At 42.0% G+C, this 14,061-nt stretch overlaps 1 protein-coding gene and 1 non-coding gene across 21 annotated transcripts in view; both read left to right on the forward strand.

Annotated features, from left to right (window-relative positions):
• RHOBTB1 (Rho related BTB domain containing 1) overlaps positions 1-14,061 on the forward strand; it is a 132,563-nt gene that overhangs the window by 77,926 nt on the left and 40,576 nt on the right. For 14 of the 20 annotated variants that reach the window (XM_054435798.2, XM_054435789.2, XM_054435785.1 and 11 more), the window contains 2 exons: positions 12,563-12,764; positions 13,125-13,228. In XM_054435798.2, coding sequence (XP_054291773.1) covers positions 12,573-12,764; positions 13,125-13,228 — 296 coding nt within the window. In that variant the 5' untranslated portion in view covers positions 12,563-12,572. Of the gene's footprint in view, positions 1-12,562; positions 12,765-13,102; positions 13,229-14,061 lie in introns of all 20 variants that reach the window. The other 6 variants (XM_063669948.1, XM_063669949.1, XM_054435800.2 and 3 more) reach the window with 2 other exon arrangements.
• LOC129007047 (U2 spliceosomal RNA) lies at positions 11,212-11,393 on the forward strand. Its single transcript, XR_008492218.1, has one exon. It is a non-coding gene; the product is annotated as a U2 spliceosomal RNA (small nuclear RNA).

Here is a 14,061-nt window from a genome sequence, read left to right on the forward strand (position 1 = left end):
TCTTATACAATTTGTTTGTCATTGATATGTAAACATTTTACTGAAAAAAAAAAACGTAAATTTGGAGTCTTCCATTGTTTTTCTCCTCCTTCTTCTCCTCCTTGCTTTTCCCTGCTCCTTCCTCTTTTTTGTAGTGAGAACATTTTGTTCTATTAAATCACACTTTGCGCCTTAGTTCCTCAGGAACACATACTATATTAATCCATTTTCACGTGGCTGATAAAGATATACCCAAGACTGGGTAATTTATAGAGAAAACGAGGTTTAATGGACTCATGTTCCATGTAGCTGAGGAGGCCTCACAATCATGGTGGAAGGTGAAAGGCAGACAAGCAAAAAAATGAAATCCAAGTGAAAGCAGAAACTCTTTACAAAAACATCAGATCTTGATCTTGTGAGACTTAGTCACTATCCCGAGAACAGTATGGGGTAAACCACCCCCATGATTCAATTATTTCCCACTGGGTCCCTCCCACAACACATGGGAATTAGGGGAGCTACAATTCAGGATGAGATTTGGATGGAGACACAACCAAACCATATCGCATACTGTTCAAGAGATTGCATTTTGACAGTCAGTCTCTTTATTTGTCAATCGTGAGTAAAGATGAAGAAAAATTGTCTTTGCTTCTGTATTTAGAGAGAACTTCTTATGCTTGACCTGTACCTCACTAATTAATTTTACAACATTTTCAAGTCTACTATGTACTGTTGCCAGCACGGCTTTCAATTTGGTGACCTTGTATTTCATTTGTACGTGGTCTTTCTTTATCTTGTCCCATTAACTACTTATAATTTCATCTGCTATTAGTTTATAAATGTACATTATCTTCTTTTACATGGTTAAGTACATGAATCAGATGTTTGAAGTTTTTCTTCTGCTGTTTTATATAGCATGTTTATGTAAGTGGAACACCTTTCTTCTGTGCATTTAGGTAATTGCTTCTACATGTCTATGCTTCAAGGTTTTTAATAGGTCATATGTTGAATGGTCTCTGTTTACACTATCCATACACAAAAGGATTCACAAAGGCCAAGGACTGAAGTATATTCCAAATGCTTGGATAACCATAGGCTCTGTGAAAGATCAAGGTAGGGCTCTATGATAGCATCCCAGGAAGTCACCCAGTTCCAGAGCAGACAAGCAAAGCTACTCAATATAATGTGAGTTGAGAGAACCTTTGAGAGTGAATTAAGGACAACAGTGAGGAATGTGACCATGGAAGTTATACTAATGTTCAGTCTTAAGAGGCAGCACCCCCTCACCTGAATCCCTCTTGCATTAACCCCACAAGATCAATCAGTTCTATCATAGGGTCAAAACTGAAAGGGTCTGGTTGAGTGGGCTGGAGGAAGCAAAAGCAGAACAGAGAGAATCTTTTTCCATACTTTGTTCTCTCTACCTGGTCCATCCTCAGCAAGGGATGGTCAGCAAGATTACTCCATGCTGATAGCAGCAGGCTGGTTTCCTACTGGAGCCACTGGAAAACCTTCTTCCTCATCCCTTCTTTCTTCACCCTTGTCCCAAGTCAGTGTGGCTCTCATTACTCCAGATTGTGGGCATCTGTGGTGAAGAATGTCTGCCTACTTCCTGGGCCAATTCTTTTCCCTGTGGACACGGCAGTCTGCTGGTCATCAGTGGTGTTATCACTTGGCTCCATGGAAGTGAATTTGGCAGAAATCCTTCCAGTTTCTGGTGTGTGGTTACTTTTCACGCTTAGTTTCTGGTACTGTTGTAGAGGTTCCATGCAGACTAAGGCTACTTGCAGAGAGATGATGGTAGAGGAGGGTTCAAGGCATCAGTGCCTTCATTGCCATCTTGCCTTGAAGTGCAGCTAATTGCATTTTGTGATGTGGCTCTTTTGGGCATAGAGTGAACTCGTTTATTCAAGACCCCCTTTCATATTAGTTATAAATCATTATCCATGTGTAATGGGTACATGTGCCTCCCTTTTTCCTTTCTTTTCTAGCCAAGTAGTGACTCACCAAAAAGCGCTGAGAATCCCTTGAATTAGGATGTTTAAGTCTAAAAGTGGATGAGAACTTTATGAGACCCTTATATATAAATATTATTAAGATTTATAAATCGGTTCTAGAAACTAGAACAAAATAAACAAGCACTCGTTTGTTTTTCTAAATCCAATCCAATCCTAAGCCCCTCCTGCCTGCACATACTGGGGCTCTCCTCCCCACCACCACCTTCCCATTTGGTGAAAGGGTGTGGTCCTTGGTCTCTGGTGGTTCCCATGGTTACTGATGCACTTCCTGTTAGGGAGCAATGGTTGGTGCAATGCCATCTGTCAAACACTGCTCTAGTGATGGGCCACACAGATGTCCCTCAAGGTGTTCCTCTCACCAACTGCAGGCTTAGCCACATGCTGCTGCTTTCGAGGCCACAGGGCTTAATGATCAGTCACCAGAGATAGCTGCATGCAAGTTCTCTGCCAGCCCCAGGTGGAAGGTTTTCTAAGAAAGGTCGAGTGGCTGTATTTTTATATTCAATTCAACAAACGTTTATTGAAAGCTGCCTATAGGCCAGGCACTGTGACAAGATTTGAGGATTTAAAGATGAATAACAATTTCTGTTGCCAAAAATTTATAATCTCAGTGGGGTGGAAGTGGAATGCATATAAACATAATAATCAGTATTACAAATCAGAATTTGATAAACCCCCTTAGACACAGTGCAAAGGAAGGATGTTTGCAGTGTGTCTTCTTCCAAAATGTGACTTGAATCTGTACTTGGCTGCATCTCTGCTGATTCTGCCCTGTCAGAGGCACCATCCTTTCTCTCCTGGAGAACTTAGGGTTTCCTCACCATTCCTCTGCCATTGCACCCCTGCCCTCATGACATGTTCTTTGTACATACAGCAGTCTCAGTGATATTGGGGATTCCTTTAAAAAGCAAATCAGGATCAGGCATGGTGGCTCATGCTGGTAATCCCAGCACTTTGGGAGGCCAAAGAAGGAGGATCACCTGAGATCAAGAGTTCAAGACCAGCATGGCCAACATGGTGAAACTCCATCTCTACAAAAATATAAAAATTAGCCAGGCATGATGGTGGGTGCCAGTAATCCCAGCTACTCAGGAGGCTGAGGCAGAGAATCACTTGAACCCAGGAGGCAGAGGTTGCAGTGAGCTATCACGTGATTGCACTTCAGCTTGGGCAACAAAGTGAGACACCGTCTCATAAAAAAACAAAAAAAAAAGCAAATCAGGCCTGTAATCCCAGCACTTTGGGAGGCCAAGGTGGGAGCATCACTTGAGATCAAGAGTTCAAGACCACCCTGGATAGCATAGTGAGACCCCCATCTCTACCAAAAATACAAAAAATTAGCCGGGCGTGGTGGCACATGCCTGTAGTCCCAGCTACTCCAGAGGCTGAGGTGAGAGGATGGCCTCAGCCCGGTGGAGGTAGGGGTTGCAGTGAGCCGAGATTGTGCCACTTCACTCTAGCCTGGGTGACACAGCAAGCCTTGACTCAAAACAAAATGAAACAAAACTTTAAAAAAAAAAAAAGCAAATCAGAACCTACCACACTTCTGCTTAAACACTGCAGTGGCTTCTCACTGCATTTAGAATAAGATCCAAACTCCTGACTATGGCCTGAAAGGCTGAGTATGATCTATCCCCACCTACCTTTCTAGCCTTCCCGCTTCCCCACTTCCTCTCCCTCGGGCTCTCCAGGCCTGTTTCCTCTCCCGTCTCTTGACTGGGCCCTTCTCATTCTCCAAATGGCAGGAATGAGGCCTCTTCAGAGAGGTCACCCCGTCTGCCATTCAGGCTTCCCATCCATTATTTTTTCTCGACATCCTTTGGTTTTTTTCAAGGATCCCCTCAAATTTGTGATGATGTATTTGTCTACCTGTTTGTTTCTTTCCACTGGACTGTGAACCACCCCTGGCTTGCTTTTCGCTGTACACCTATAGGCCTGGCACTCATTCAGTGCTTAGCATATAATTTTTTAATTAAGACTGCCTTAGTCCCACAGGTGGAGAACAATTTCAGCAGGTGAGTTAAGGGCATGAGGAAACGGCCCTTGAGCAGAAGTAATGACGTAGGCAAATTGTCAAAGGAGAGGTTCCCTGGCATATTTGTAGAAGAAAGTAGACCCATATGTCTGAACCCAGCACACAGTTCACTTATGGTGGTTTTGAAATCTGCCCTGGAATTTTCATGCATCTTTTAAATTTTTGGTTTATTTTTTCAAGAAATAAATGTTTTCTTTATTTTTTCAATGAGGGCAATGTTTATTAAGAACAGCACATAAGGTAGAAAAGAAGGTTGGTTTCTAATCTTGGTTCATCTCCCCCACTGACCTTGAGTTTTAAAAGCATAGAGAGCACGATCTTCTGTGGGTCTCCACTGTCATAGAGCCCTGGTGAGAATCATAAGCAGATGTAGTAAAAAGTGCTTCTTTCATATCAGCAGGTGGTTCTGTAGTATTTGCATCCATAGACTTCTATGCAGCATCCTTTCTGTTACTTACTCTTTTCTTTTTTAATCAAAACAGTCCATTGAAAAAATAATGTTGATTACAACAATGAATTCTGTTTATTTAAATGGTGGAAGGCAATGTTATCCTGGAGATATAATTCTGTGAAGTTTTGATTCAGGAAAGTCCAGCCCAGCCCTTGCATCTCTTTCTCGGCTCTGGGTCCATTCTTTATGCCAGCTGAGATGTTTATTTTATGTATGAAACAGCTCCCACCTACCTACAACTGCTGATTAAAAGCTCAGAATAATGAAAACTGCACAGTCGAAACTTGGCTGTTGGCTATAGTTATTATGCAACTCTTAACATTTTCCTTTTGTTCCTGTCAATAATATAACATTCTCAGTTTTTTATTTCAGGGCTAACTCTTCGAATACACTAAAATTTGTTGCACTAGTACTTTTTAATGGCTGAGCTAAATTACTTCTTAAAGTTCAGATTATATGCTTTTGGGAGGAATAAGAAAATGTAGTGTCCATGCAATAGCATCATTCAGACTGTCTGTGAACAGCTAAATGGAGATAAGAGTACAAAGGTCCCACCATGGGCCTTCAATTTTTGTCTTTAAGCAGACTGCTCACCATGCCTTGATAGAAATAGCAAATATAGGGCCAGGCATGTTGGCTCACGCCTGTAATCCCAGCACTTTGGGAGGCTGAGGTGGGTGAATCACCTGAGGTCGGGAGTTCAAGACCAGCCTGACCAACATGGAGAAACCCCGTCTCTACTAAAAATAAAAAAGTAGCCAGACCTGGTGGCAGATGCCTATAATCCCAGCTATTCGGGAGGCTGAGGCAGGAGAATTGCTTGAACCCAGGAGGCGGAGGTTTGTGGTGAGCCAAGATTGCGCTATTGCACTCCAGCCTGGCAACAGAGTGAAACTCCATCTCAAAAAAGAAAAGAAAAGAAAAGAAATAGCAAATATAACAAGAGACATAGTGTAAGTGATAAAATGCAGCATATTCCAATGGCGGGATGATTCACAGCAATTAGGAGACCCCTAGTGGGGTTTCTTAGACAAATGATAACTCTCTTCCTACCCACTCATCTCAATTTCTGAATTTCTAATGTTAGAGGAGTCTTGCACGCTTGCCTGAAATCAATTAGTGGCCCTACACTGCAGTGCGCCTGTCTGAGCAAACAAGTACATCAGCCACAGTGCCCTGAGTTATCGAGTTATGGGGGCAGAACTCTAGAGGTCTTCTAGGTGTCTTGTGAGTGAGGGAGTGGGCATGCGCAGAACTTCCTGGGAGTCTCTTTCATAAGAGAGGGACAGAACACCATGAAGGTCATCAAGGCAAAGACTGAAGGTTGGGTTGGGGTACCACCAAAGGAAGGGAAATGATTTGAAGAGGAGACCAGGCTAACTAAGGTCACATTTGGCTCTGTCCCTATTTTTCTGATGGGTGGCCCTCAGAGAGAGTCACCATTAAATTAGGGGACCTTTCGACCAGATGGGTAGTCAAGAAAGGCTTTGCATAAAAGGGATGTTGTACAAGCATATATTCCCAGCACTGTAGCAAATAGTTATACTCCACAAACACTTGATGATTCGTTCAGCGTATGAAATGGGCACTTTGAAGGTATAACCACACACACATGCACACAAATTCACAAGCTACAATTCCATGATTTGTTAATATAGGAAAAAATGTGTGTATGGATGCGTGTACATTTGTTTTTGTTTGTAATTGCTTCTCCTAGAACTCTTTATTGATACAGAGAAAAAAGTAAATTAGTTTATGAGGTGGAGGGTTAGTTAGGAAAACTTTCCAGGGGAGGTGATGTCTGAGTAAGGTTTTAAGGAATGACTAGAATTTGCAAGACGGACAAGGAATGGAGGAGGGTTGGCAAGAAGGAGTGGTGTGTGTATAGGCACTGAGATAGTGCTACAGGGTGAATGTCTGCCTCCTCCCCCAATTCATATGTTGAAGCCCTAACCCCCAATGTGATTGTATTAAGAGGTGGGCTGGTGGAGAGGTAATTAGGTTTGGATAAAGCCATGAGTGTGGAGCCCCATGATGAGACTAGTGCCCTTTTAGGAAGAGGAAGAGACACCAGAGCTTTGTGTCTCTGCCTGTCATGTGAGGACACCACAAGAAGACAACTATGTACAAGACAGGAAGAGAGCCCTCACCAGAACCTAGCCACACCAGCACCCTGCTGTCAGACTTCCAGCCTCCAGAACTGTGAGAAATGAATTTCTGTTGGCTAAGCCACCTAGTCTATGGTATTTTGTTATGGCAGCTGAAGCTGACTAAGGGGGTAGTTAGAAAAGCTTTTTAGAGGGTAGTTAGGAAGGCTTTTGTGACAGAGCTACCACAGTAGGATATCTGAATAAGGTTTTAAAGAATGAATAGAATTTGCCAGGCAGACAAGGAATGGAGGAGAGTCGGCAAGAAGGAAAAGTGTATATGAAGGTAACAAACAACATTTAGAATTTGAGAAAGCCATTTTGTGTGGCTAAAGTGTGCTACATTAATTTCTTATTGCTGCTGTAACAAACTATCAAAACTTAGTAGCATAAAACAAAGTTTATTTTCTTGTAATTCTGAAAATCAAAGGTCTGACATGGGTCTCACTGAGCTTGAAGTGTTGGCAGGCTGTGTTACTTTGGGGGCCTTAGGGGAGAATCTGTTGCCTTACCTTTTCTAGCTTCTATGGGTCACATACATTACCTGGCTTGCAGCCCCCTCCTGCATCTTCAAAGCCAGCAGCATAGCATCTTCGTATTTCTCTCTGACTCTGATTTCCTGCCTACCTCTTCCACATTTAAAGGACCATTGTGATTGTGTTGCACCCACATAGATAGTCCAGGATAATCTGCTTATATTAAGGTCAGCTGACTAGCAACCTTAATTCCATCTGCAACCCTATTCCCTCATGCCATGCAATGGAACATATTCACAAGTTCCGTGGATTCCGTGGACATATTCAGGGAGGCCATTATTCTGCATACCACATATGCAATGCAAGAAATTGAGGGCGACCGTAAAGAGAAAAATTGGCATGACCCATCATCCCTAGGTGGAAAAGATCATCCATTCCAAAGGGACCTATCATCTGACATTTAAAAATAAATAGAGGTGTGAAGGTACTGGAGATTTGCCTAAGGTTTAATGGGTATGTTTCTGTTGACCATTGGTTCATAAACCCAAAACTTGGTGGCTTAAAACAGTAATGATTTATGATTTCTCATGATTCTGAGGGTTGGCTGGTGATTCCGCTGCTGGTTTCACCTGGGCTCATTCATAAACTACATTGGCTGAGCTGGAAGGTCCAAGATGGCTTTGCATTATCCAGCACTTGGTGGCAGCCATTGGCAGGGCTGCCTCAGTGGTTTTCAATGCGAATTCTCATCCCCTGCTGGGCTAGGCCACTTTCCTCACATGGCGGTCTTGTGGCAGCATTCCAACAGCAAGAAGGTAGAACTGCAGGGCCACTGGAGACCTAGACTCTAGACCTCACACAGCATCACCTCCACCACATTCTTTTGGGCGAAGCAGTCAGAGCTTAGCATTAATTCAAGAGGAAGGGAAATAGATTTCACCTCCTGATGGGAGTTGCTGCCGTGGCCTTATTTTATCCAGTGCAGGCTGTAAAGGTAGGAGTTTTTGTTATGAGAGTGGAATTTTGAAATTTGAGATTTCAGAGGCAAAATGTTTCTGGATGACAACAATATCCAGCACGTGTCCAAAAGGAGGGATGGCTCAAGTAAAATGTGGTAAAGATCACTGGCACTGAAGGAGAGAAGAAATGGTGAGACTAGGATGTGGGCTGCACCATCCCGTAGGCCCAAGAACGCTGTGTGGGCAGGGAGTGTGGAGGAGTGGCCTGAAGTCCAGGAGAGGACAGCAATAATAGCGGGCAGGTATAGGATGATCAGACCAGATTGCGTGATTCTGTAGACCATGAAGAGCATGATCACGCTTTTCTAGGTCAGCCTTGTGAGTGGTGGGGACCAGAACCACTCCACCATGCCCTTCACTTCCCCACCTGCGCTGTCTTGTTTATTTAACAGTTTTTCAAATAAGCTTGTCCCTTCTGACTTCTGAATACTGTGCAAGTGGATTCATCGGGTATTGGTGAAAATATGAAATAACGTTCAAGTCAGTTTTGAGTAAGATGACAGAGCTGCCATAGTAGCAGATTACCAGTGTCCATTCTTTCAAGCTTTTCTTTTCTTTTTCTTTTTCTACCTTCCTTGTCTCCTCAGGTATGTATCTAAGTATGAGAGGGTCTCCATATCGATCAGCAGGATTTATAGTGGTGACATTTATTAATGTTGTTAAATGAATAATACTTATTACTCTCATTCTAGGTAAACAAAAATCAGAAACCAGACAGTCATCATCCAGATGGTCCTAAGAGTACACTCAACCATCAGAATGCTAGATATGAATAAATTAGAGCCTATAACAAGTGGAGAAGGATAAAATTGCATATTTTTATAATTACTACCATAATTTAATGTTTCTTTGTTTATGTGTAACAAACGAACAAATGATTTACAACAATGCAACTGTAGCATGAGTTTCCATCCTTGGCTGTGATTTCACATTCTTAAAATGCTTTTTAGAGTACCACAAGAGAAATTTCTACTCTGAATAAAAGATTTTCAGTATTTGGAAATTCAGTGAATGCTTCCTGGAAATTCCATATCTGCTGCAAGTGATCTGGGCCCTGAATATTTAACTCTGCCCTGCCTTTTATTTTCCCTTACATATTATCCCTTTTGCACAAGGGTCAGCACCTTTGGCAGTCACTTTGGTCTTGAGCGGACTGCTAGGGATTAGAAGACCCACGGATGTTATTCTCACCTTTGACACAGAAATTCTTCTTAGGACTACCCATGAAATGTGTCTAAAAATAAGTGAAGCAATGATAGTTTTTGTAATCATAGCCTTAATACAAAACTAGAAGGGCTTCTGTTACTCTTGAAGTAAACTTCAGTGAAAGCGACACAGCCATTCCGTCAGTGCTGCTATGATTCAACTTATTTGCGGGATTCCTTCTTGGGGGCTGCTATCAGGGCTAGTTTGCAAGCCTACCAGAAAACTAATTCTGTATTATTAGTGTCCTATTCTCCATTTTTACTAAGTCTAAACATTCTCCCAAATTTTAGGGATTGGCTCTATATGACAATTATCTATCAAAAATAAATAAATAAATAAAATTCACCCTTAAAAGAGTAAGGTTTCCCACCACTGAGGACATTTAAAGTAATGAACCTCCATTTCCAAAGTTGTGAGACTCCAGCTAGAACCTGTTTTTCTGATTCAGGCTGCTACCCCATGCTAATGTAACCAGAAACTTGTCAAAGAGGGTTAAGTATTACCATTTTTATTCTGGAATTGAGAAATGCCTCAGGCAAGCATTTTTAACCCATCTTTCCAACTCTATTATCTTCTCATTAACTGTGACCTCCTCCCTGCCACCTCCACACCCAAAACTTTTTCTGTCTTCTTTGCTTAAGATCAGCTACACCACATCTTGTTTCTGTGTTCTTTAATTTTCAGTGAGTTACTGTTTGGTTAATTCTTCCAAGTTGTATCCTTTTTATAGATCTTTGTCGTTATTAGGTTTATGAGTTTGCATCTAATTCTGGCCTTCCACCTGACTCAATTTTGTTGTCATCTGAAGGCATTTGTCTTCAGCATCATGATTATAATTTTTGAAACCATCAGTGTGTCAGGTATGGCACTGAGGACTTAATTCATCAGTCCACCTAATCCGCACAACAGCCTTAGGAGATGAGTATTTTTATGATACCCACTTAACAGATGAGGAGACTGAGGCTCAGAAAGTACAAACAACTTGCCCAAAGTCCAATGACTGGAAAATGGGGGAGCTAGGATTCAAACTCACATCCTTCTAAGACAGGGTTTCACAACCTCAGCCCTGTAACATTTAGGGCTGGGTAATTCTTTGTTGTGGGGCGTTGTCCTGTGCATAACAGCAGCATCTCTGATCTTCTACCCACTAGAAGCAGAACTCCCTCCTCAACTCCCCACCAAGTGACAACCAGACACGTCTCCAGACACTGCAAAGTGTTCCTTGGGATTTGTTAAGGACCCACCAATCTAACACCAAATTCATGCTTTTGCTATGTTATACTGTTAGATGGGTAACTAAGAAAACCATAGAAGTTTAAAACTAAATTTTCAAGAAATCAATTTTAGGAGTCACCACGTCTGGCTGATCATCAGAGTTGGAAATTTTTAAAGACTCTTTTTCCCCACCCAGGATGTTCAGGACAAGTATTTATCAGGTGGACAGGTATCTGACTGTTTTATGCCTCTCCACGGTGTAGGAATTACAGATCCAATCCTAACCTAAGCACACATCTGTTCCTTGAATCACTCTACTCCATTCCTGCCAAATCGTTCTCCAGCCTCAGCTTTAACACCTCCTGTGATGGCGTTATAGTCGACAGTTCCATACCCTTCACTTTCTGAGACAGTCCATGTTCCAATAGTCCTAACTGTGAAAAAGAATTTTTCTTAATATTCTTTCTATATATCCTTGTCAATGCCCTTAATCTCATTATCCAAGTTATCATTTTTCTCAATCAGATGAATTAAACAAACACTTGAGTCCCAATTATGTATTAGGCTTTACTCTGAACAGTTTCTTTACCATAGCCATTAAAATCATTACTGACACCTTAAAAATGACCGCCCACCCACTTTTCTGAGTTTAACAATGGACTTCCATTGCTTGTCAGCCTTTTGGCTAACTAAGATCAAGTGTAGCATCTGTTCTTATTAGTTTAACAATAGACTCCCTCAAAAAGGCAATTACAATTAATTAAAATCTTAAAATCATACATGGCTGGTCTCCTGTCCAGCTGCTACTGGTAAGCAGCCTGCACCCCTGTTTGTGGAGGGTCCTGTCCCTGGGCAGACCAAGCTGGCAGGTGCTTTTTTTCTTCCTCTTGGCCTCTCATCAGCAACCCTGTTTCTTGGTTTCAGGAAGATTCCAAAGTAACTCTCCTGGTAAAATTATTCTTTGCCATATGTTCCAGATTTCTTGATGAAAACACAGAAGATAATTTTTTTGAATCTTGCTTTATTATGGGCCCTCTTAAGAATATCTTTTTTATGGCTGGGCATGGTGGCTCACGCCTGTAATCCCAGCACTTTGGGAGGCCAAGGTGGGGAGATCACTTGAGATAAGGAGTTTGAGACCAGCCTGGCCAACATGGCAACACCCCATCTCTACTAAAAATATAAAAATTAGCCAGGCATGGTGGTGGGCACCTGTAATCCCAGCTACTCAGGAGGCTGAGGCAGGTGAATTGCTTGAACCCAGCAGGCAGAGGTTGCAGTGAGTGGAGATTGCACCACTGTGCTTGTGCTCTAGCTGGGTGACAGAGTGAGATTCCATATATATATATATATATATATATACACACACACATATGTATATTTATGAATTATGAATTTGATTAATACAAATAAATATAAGTTAATTTGATTAAATTTAGACTTAACAGTTTACTCTTCTTTGACATCAGGTAGTCTTTCAGCCTGCACTTTTGATCATTCTCTAAGTCCCCATAACAGTTTTGAACCTAAGGAAAACTGCTTTTCAACAACAGATATTGGCTAATAGGCGATATTGTGATGAAGTAGATGCTAGCATTGCCAAGGCTGCCTATTGCCGCAATGTTGAAGTTCAGCCCTACAGGTGACCAGACTTGCTGGCAGGCCAACGTGAGTAGCCAGTAGGCTATAAATATGTGCCAGCTGTCCCGACAGTGGCTGAATGGAGCTCCAGTAGGCAGGTTGTGTTTAGAGAAAACCAAGGAGAAAATAGCAGTTAACGGGAATAAACTGTTTGGGGTCAAAATAACAGTCCCATGTTTTTGTACTTGTGTGAGATATAAAAAGAAAACTTGAGTGTCAATTAGGCTTAGTACGAACTTCCAAACATTCTTGCCTGTGCTTGTGCACCTCTAAGGAAGTGGCTGGACGAAGGCAAAACTCCCTGAACCTCTCACGTCTTTGACTGCTCTGGAAAGCCTTGGTGTCCTTACTGTGGTGTTCACTCTCTTCTTACAGAGTTTTATAAATGGACGCTGACATGGACTACGAAAGACCCAACGTTGAAACTATCAAGTGTGTGGTCGTGGGTGACAATGCCGTGGGGAAGACGCGCTTGATCTGTGCCAGGGCGTGCAACACCACACTCACGCAGTATCAGCTGCTGGCCACCCATGTGCCAACCGTGTGGGCGATTGACCAGTACCGCGTGTGCCAGGAGGTAAGATGCACAGAGTGTCTTCAGCATCCCTAGGGCACATCATTGCTGGTTGCCGGTCTGATTTTTTCTAAAGGAGGAGCGTGGATAAATTACACATTCAAAACAAAACTAACCTTTTTAGTGCCACAAGAGAAAACAAAAGCAAAACACAAACCGGAGACTGTGGCTCTGGTATCCTGAATGAGGGTTGAGACAGGTGATTCCAGGAAGGGAATTAAGACTTAGCTTAAATCCCATCAGATAGAATAAGCAAACTTAATGCAAGTGAATTGATGGCACTGAGGGTGCTGACTTGAACACGCTTCTCCTGGGGAACTTCTGACTGACACCGAGCACAGATGCTCTCTCTCTCTCCTGCAGGTCTTGGAGCGTTCTCGGGATGTTGTTGATGAAGTGAGTGTTTCTCTCAGGCTTTGGGATACTTTTGGTGATCATCACAAAGACAGACGCTTTGCATATGGCAGGTAAACCAAGACTAGTACAGCGTGGTTGAGCTTGAATGCAATTTCCTTTTCAAAACCAGCAGCTGGTTCACAAATCAACAAAAACCACATCATATGGCCTTGAAATGTGCTGGGTTCTGCACTGTGTCTAAGAAAAGAAAAAAGGAAAAAAAAAGAGTGGTATTGTTTCCTGATGTCAAGAAAAGCAGCATGCCCTGCCAATGAGGAAGTACTGTATTGAAAACAACCAGTGGTCAAGCTGGAAGGTTTGCTAGATTAGGATTCTGTAACACCCTCCAACTGTGGGCTGCTTTGATTGCTGGTTCTCTGAGTAACACTTCGCTTGCCTTCTGTTAGAATGTTTTAAGTTATTTTGGCACTTGGTCACCCTACTTCAGAAGGACTGTTTGGTCTTTTCATGACCATATTGGCAGAGTCTAATGTTATTTGCTTTGGGTTTAGTCTATTATTTTTATTAGAAGGTCATTTTTAAAAAGAAAGAAAAATATCTCCGAAGTCCTTCGCAAGACATATTTCCAAAATGAACAGAAACACTAACGTTTATTTTTTAAAAAAGGAGAAAAAAATCTAGTAATGGGAAAACTCCTCTAGACGGACATTAATATGGGTAGGAACATGGTCAAAGTGCCTTAAAATATTTAGCAACCTCTCCTTGCCACTATAACTTAACGTCTCTCTCAATGAACGGGTTATAGCTGTTAAATTCTGGATTAATGGAGACTTTTTTTTTTTTACCACTTAATTATAAATGAACACATTTCATTTTAAGTGTAGAATATAGATACCTGGCCTTGTTGTCTCTTCTTAACATCAAATATCATGTCACCTTACAG

The sequence above is a fragment of the Pongo pygmaeus genome, chromosome 8, assembly GCF_028885625.2.
Source record: "Pongo pygmaeus isolate AG05252 chromosome 8, NHGRI_mPonPyg2-v2.0_pri, whole genome shotgun sequence".
NCBI classification, from domain to species: Eukaryota; Metazoa; Chordata; class Mammalia; order Primates; family Hominidae; genus Pongo; species Pongo pygmaeus.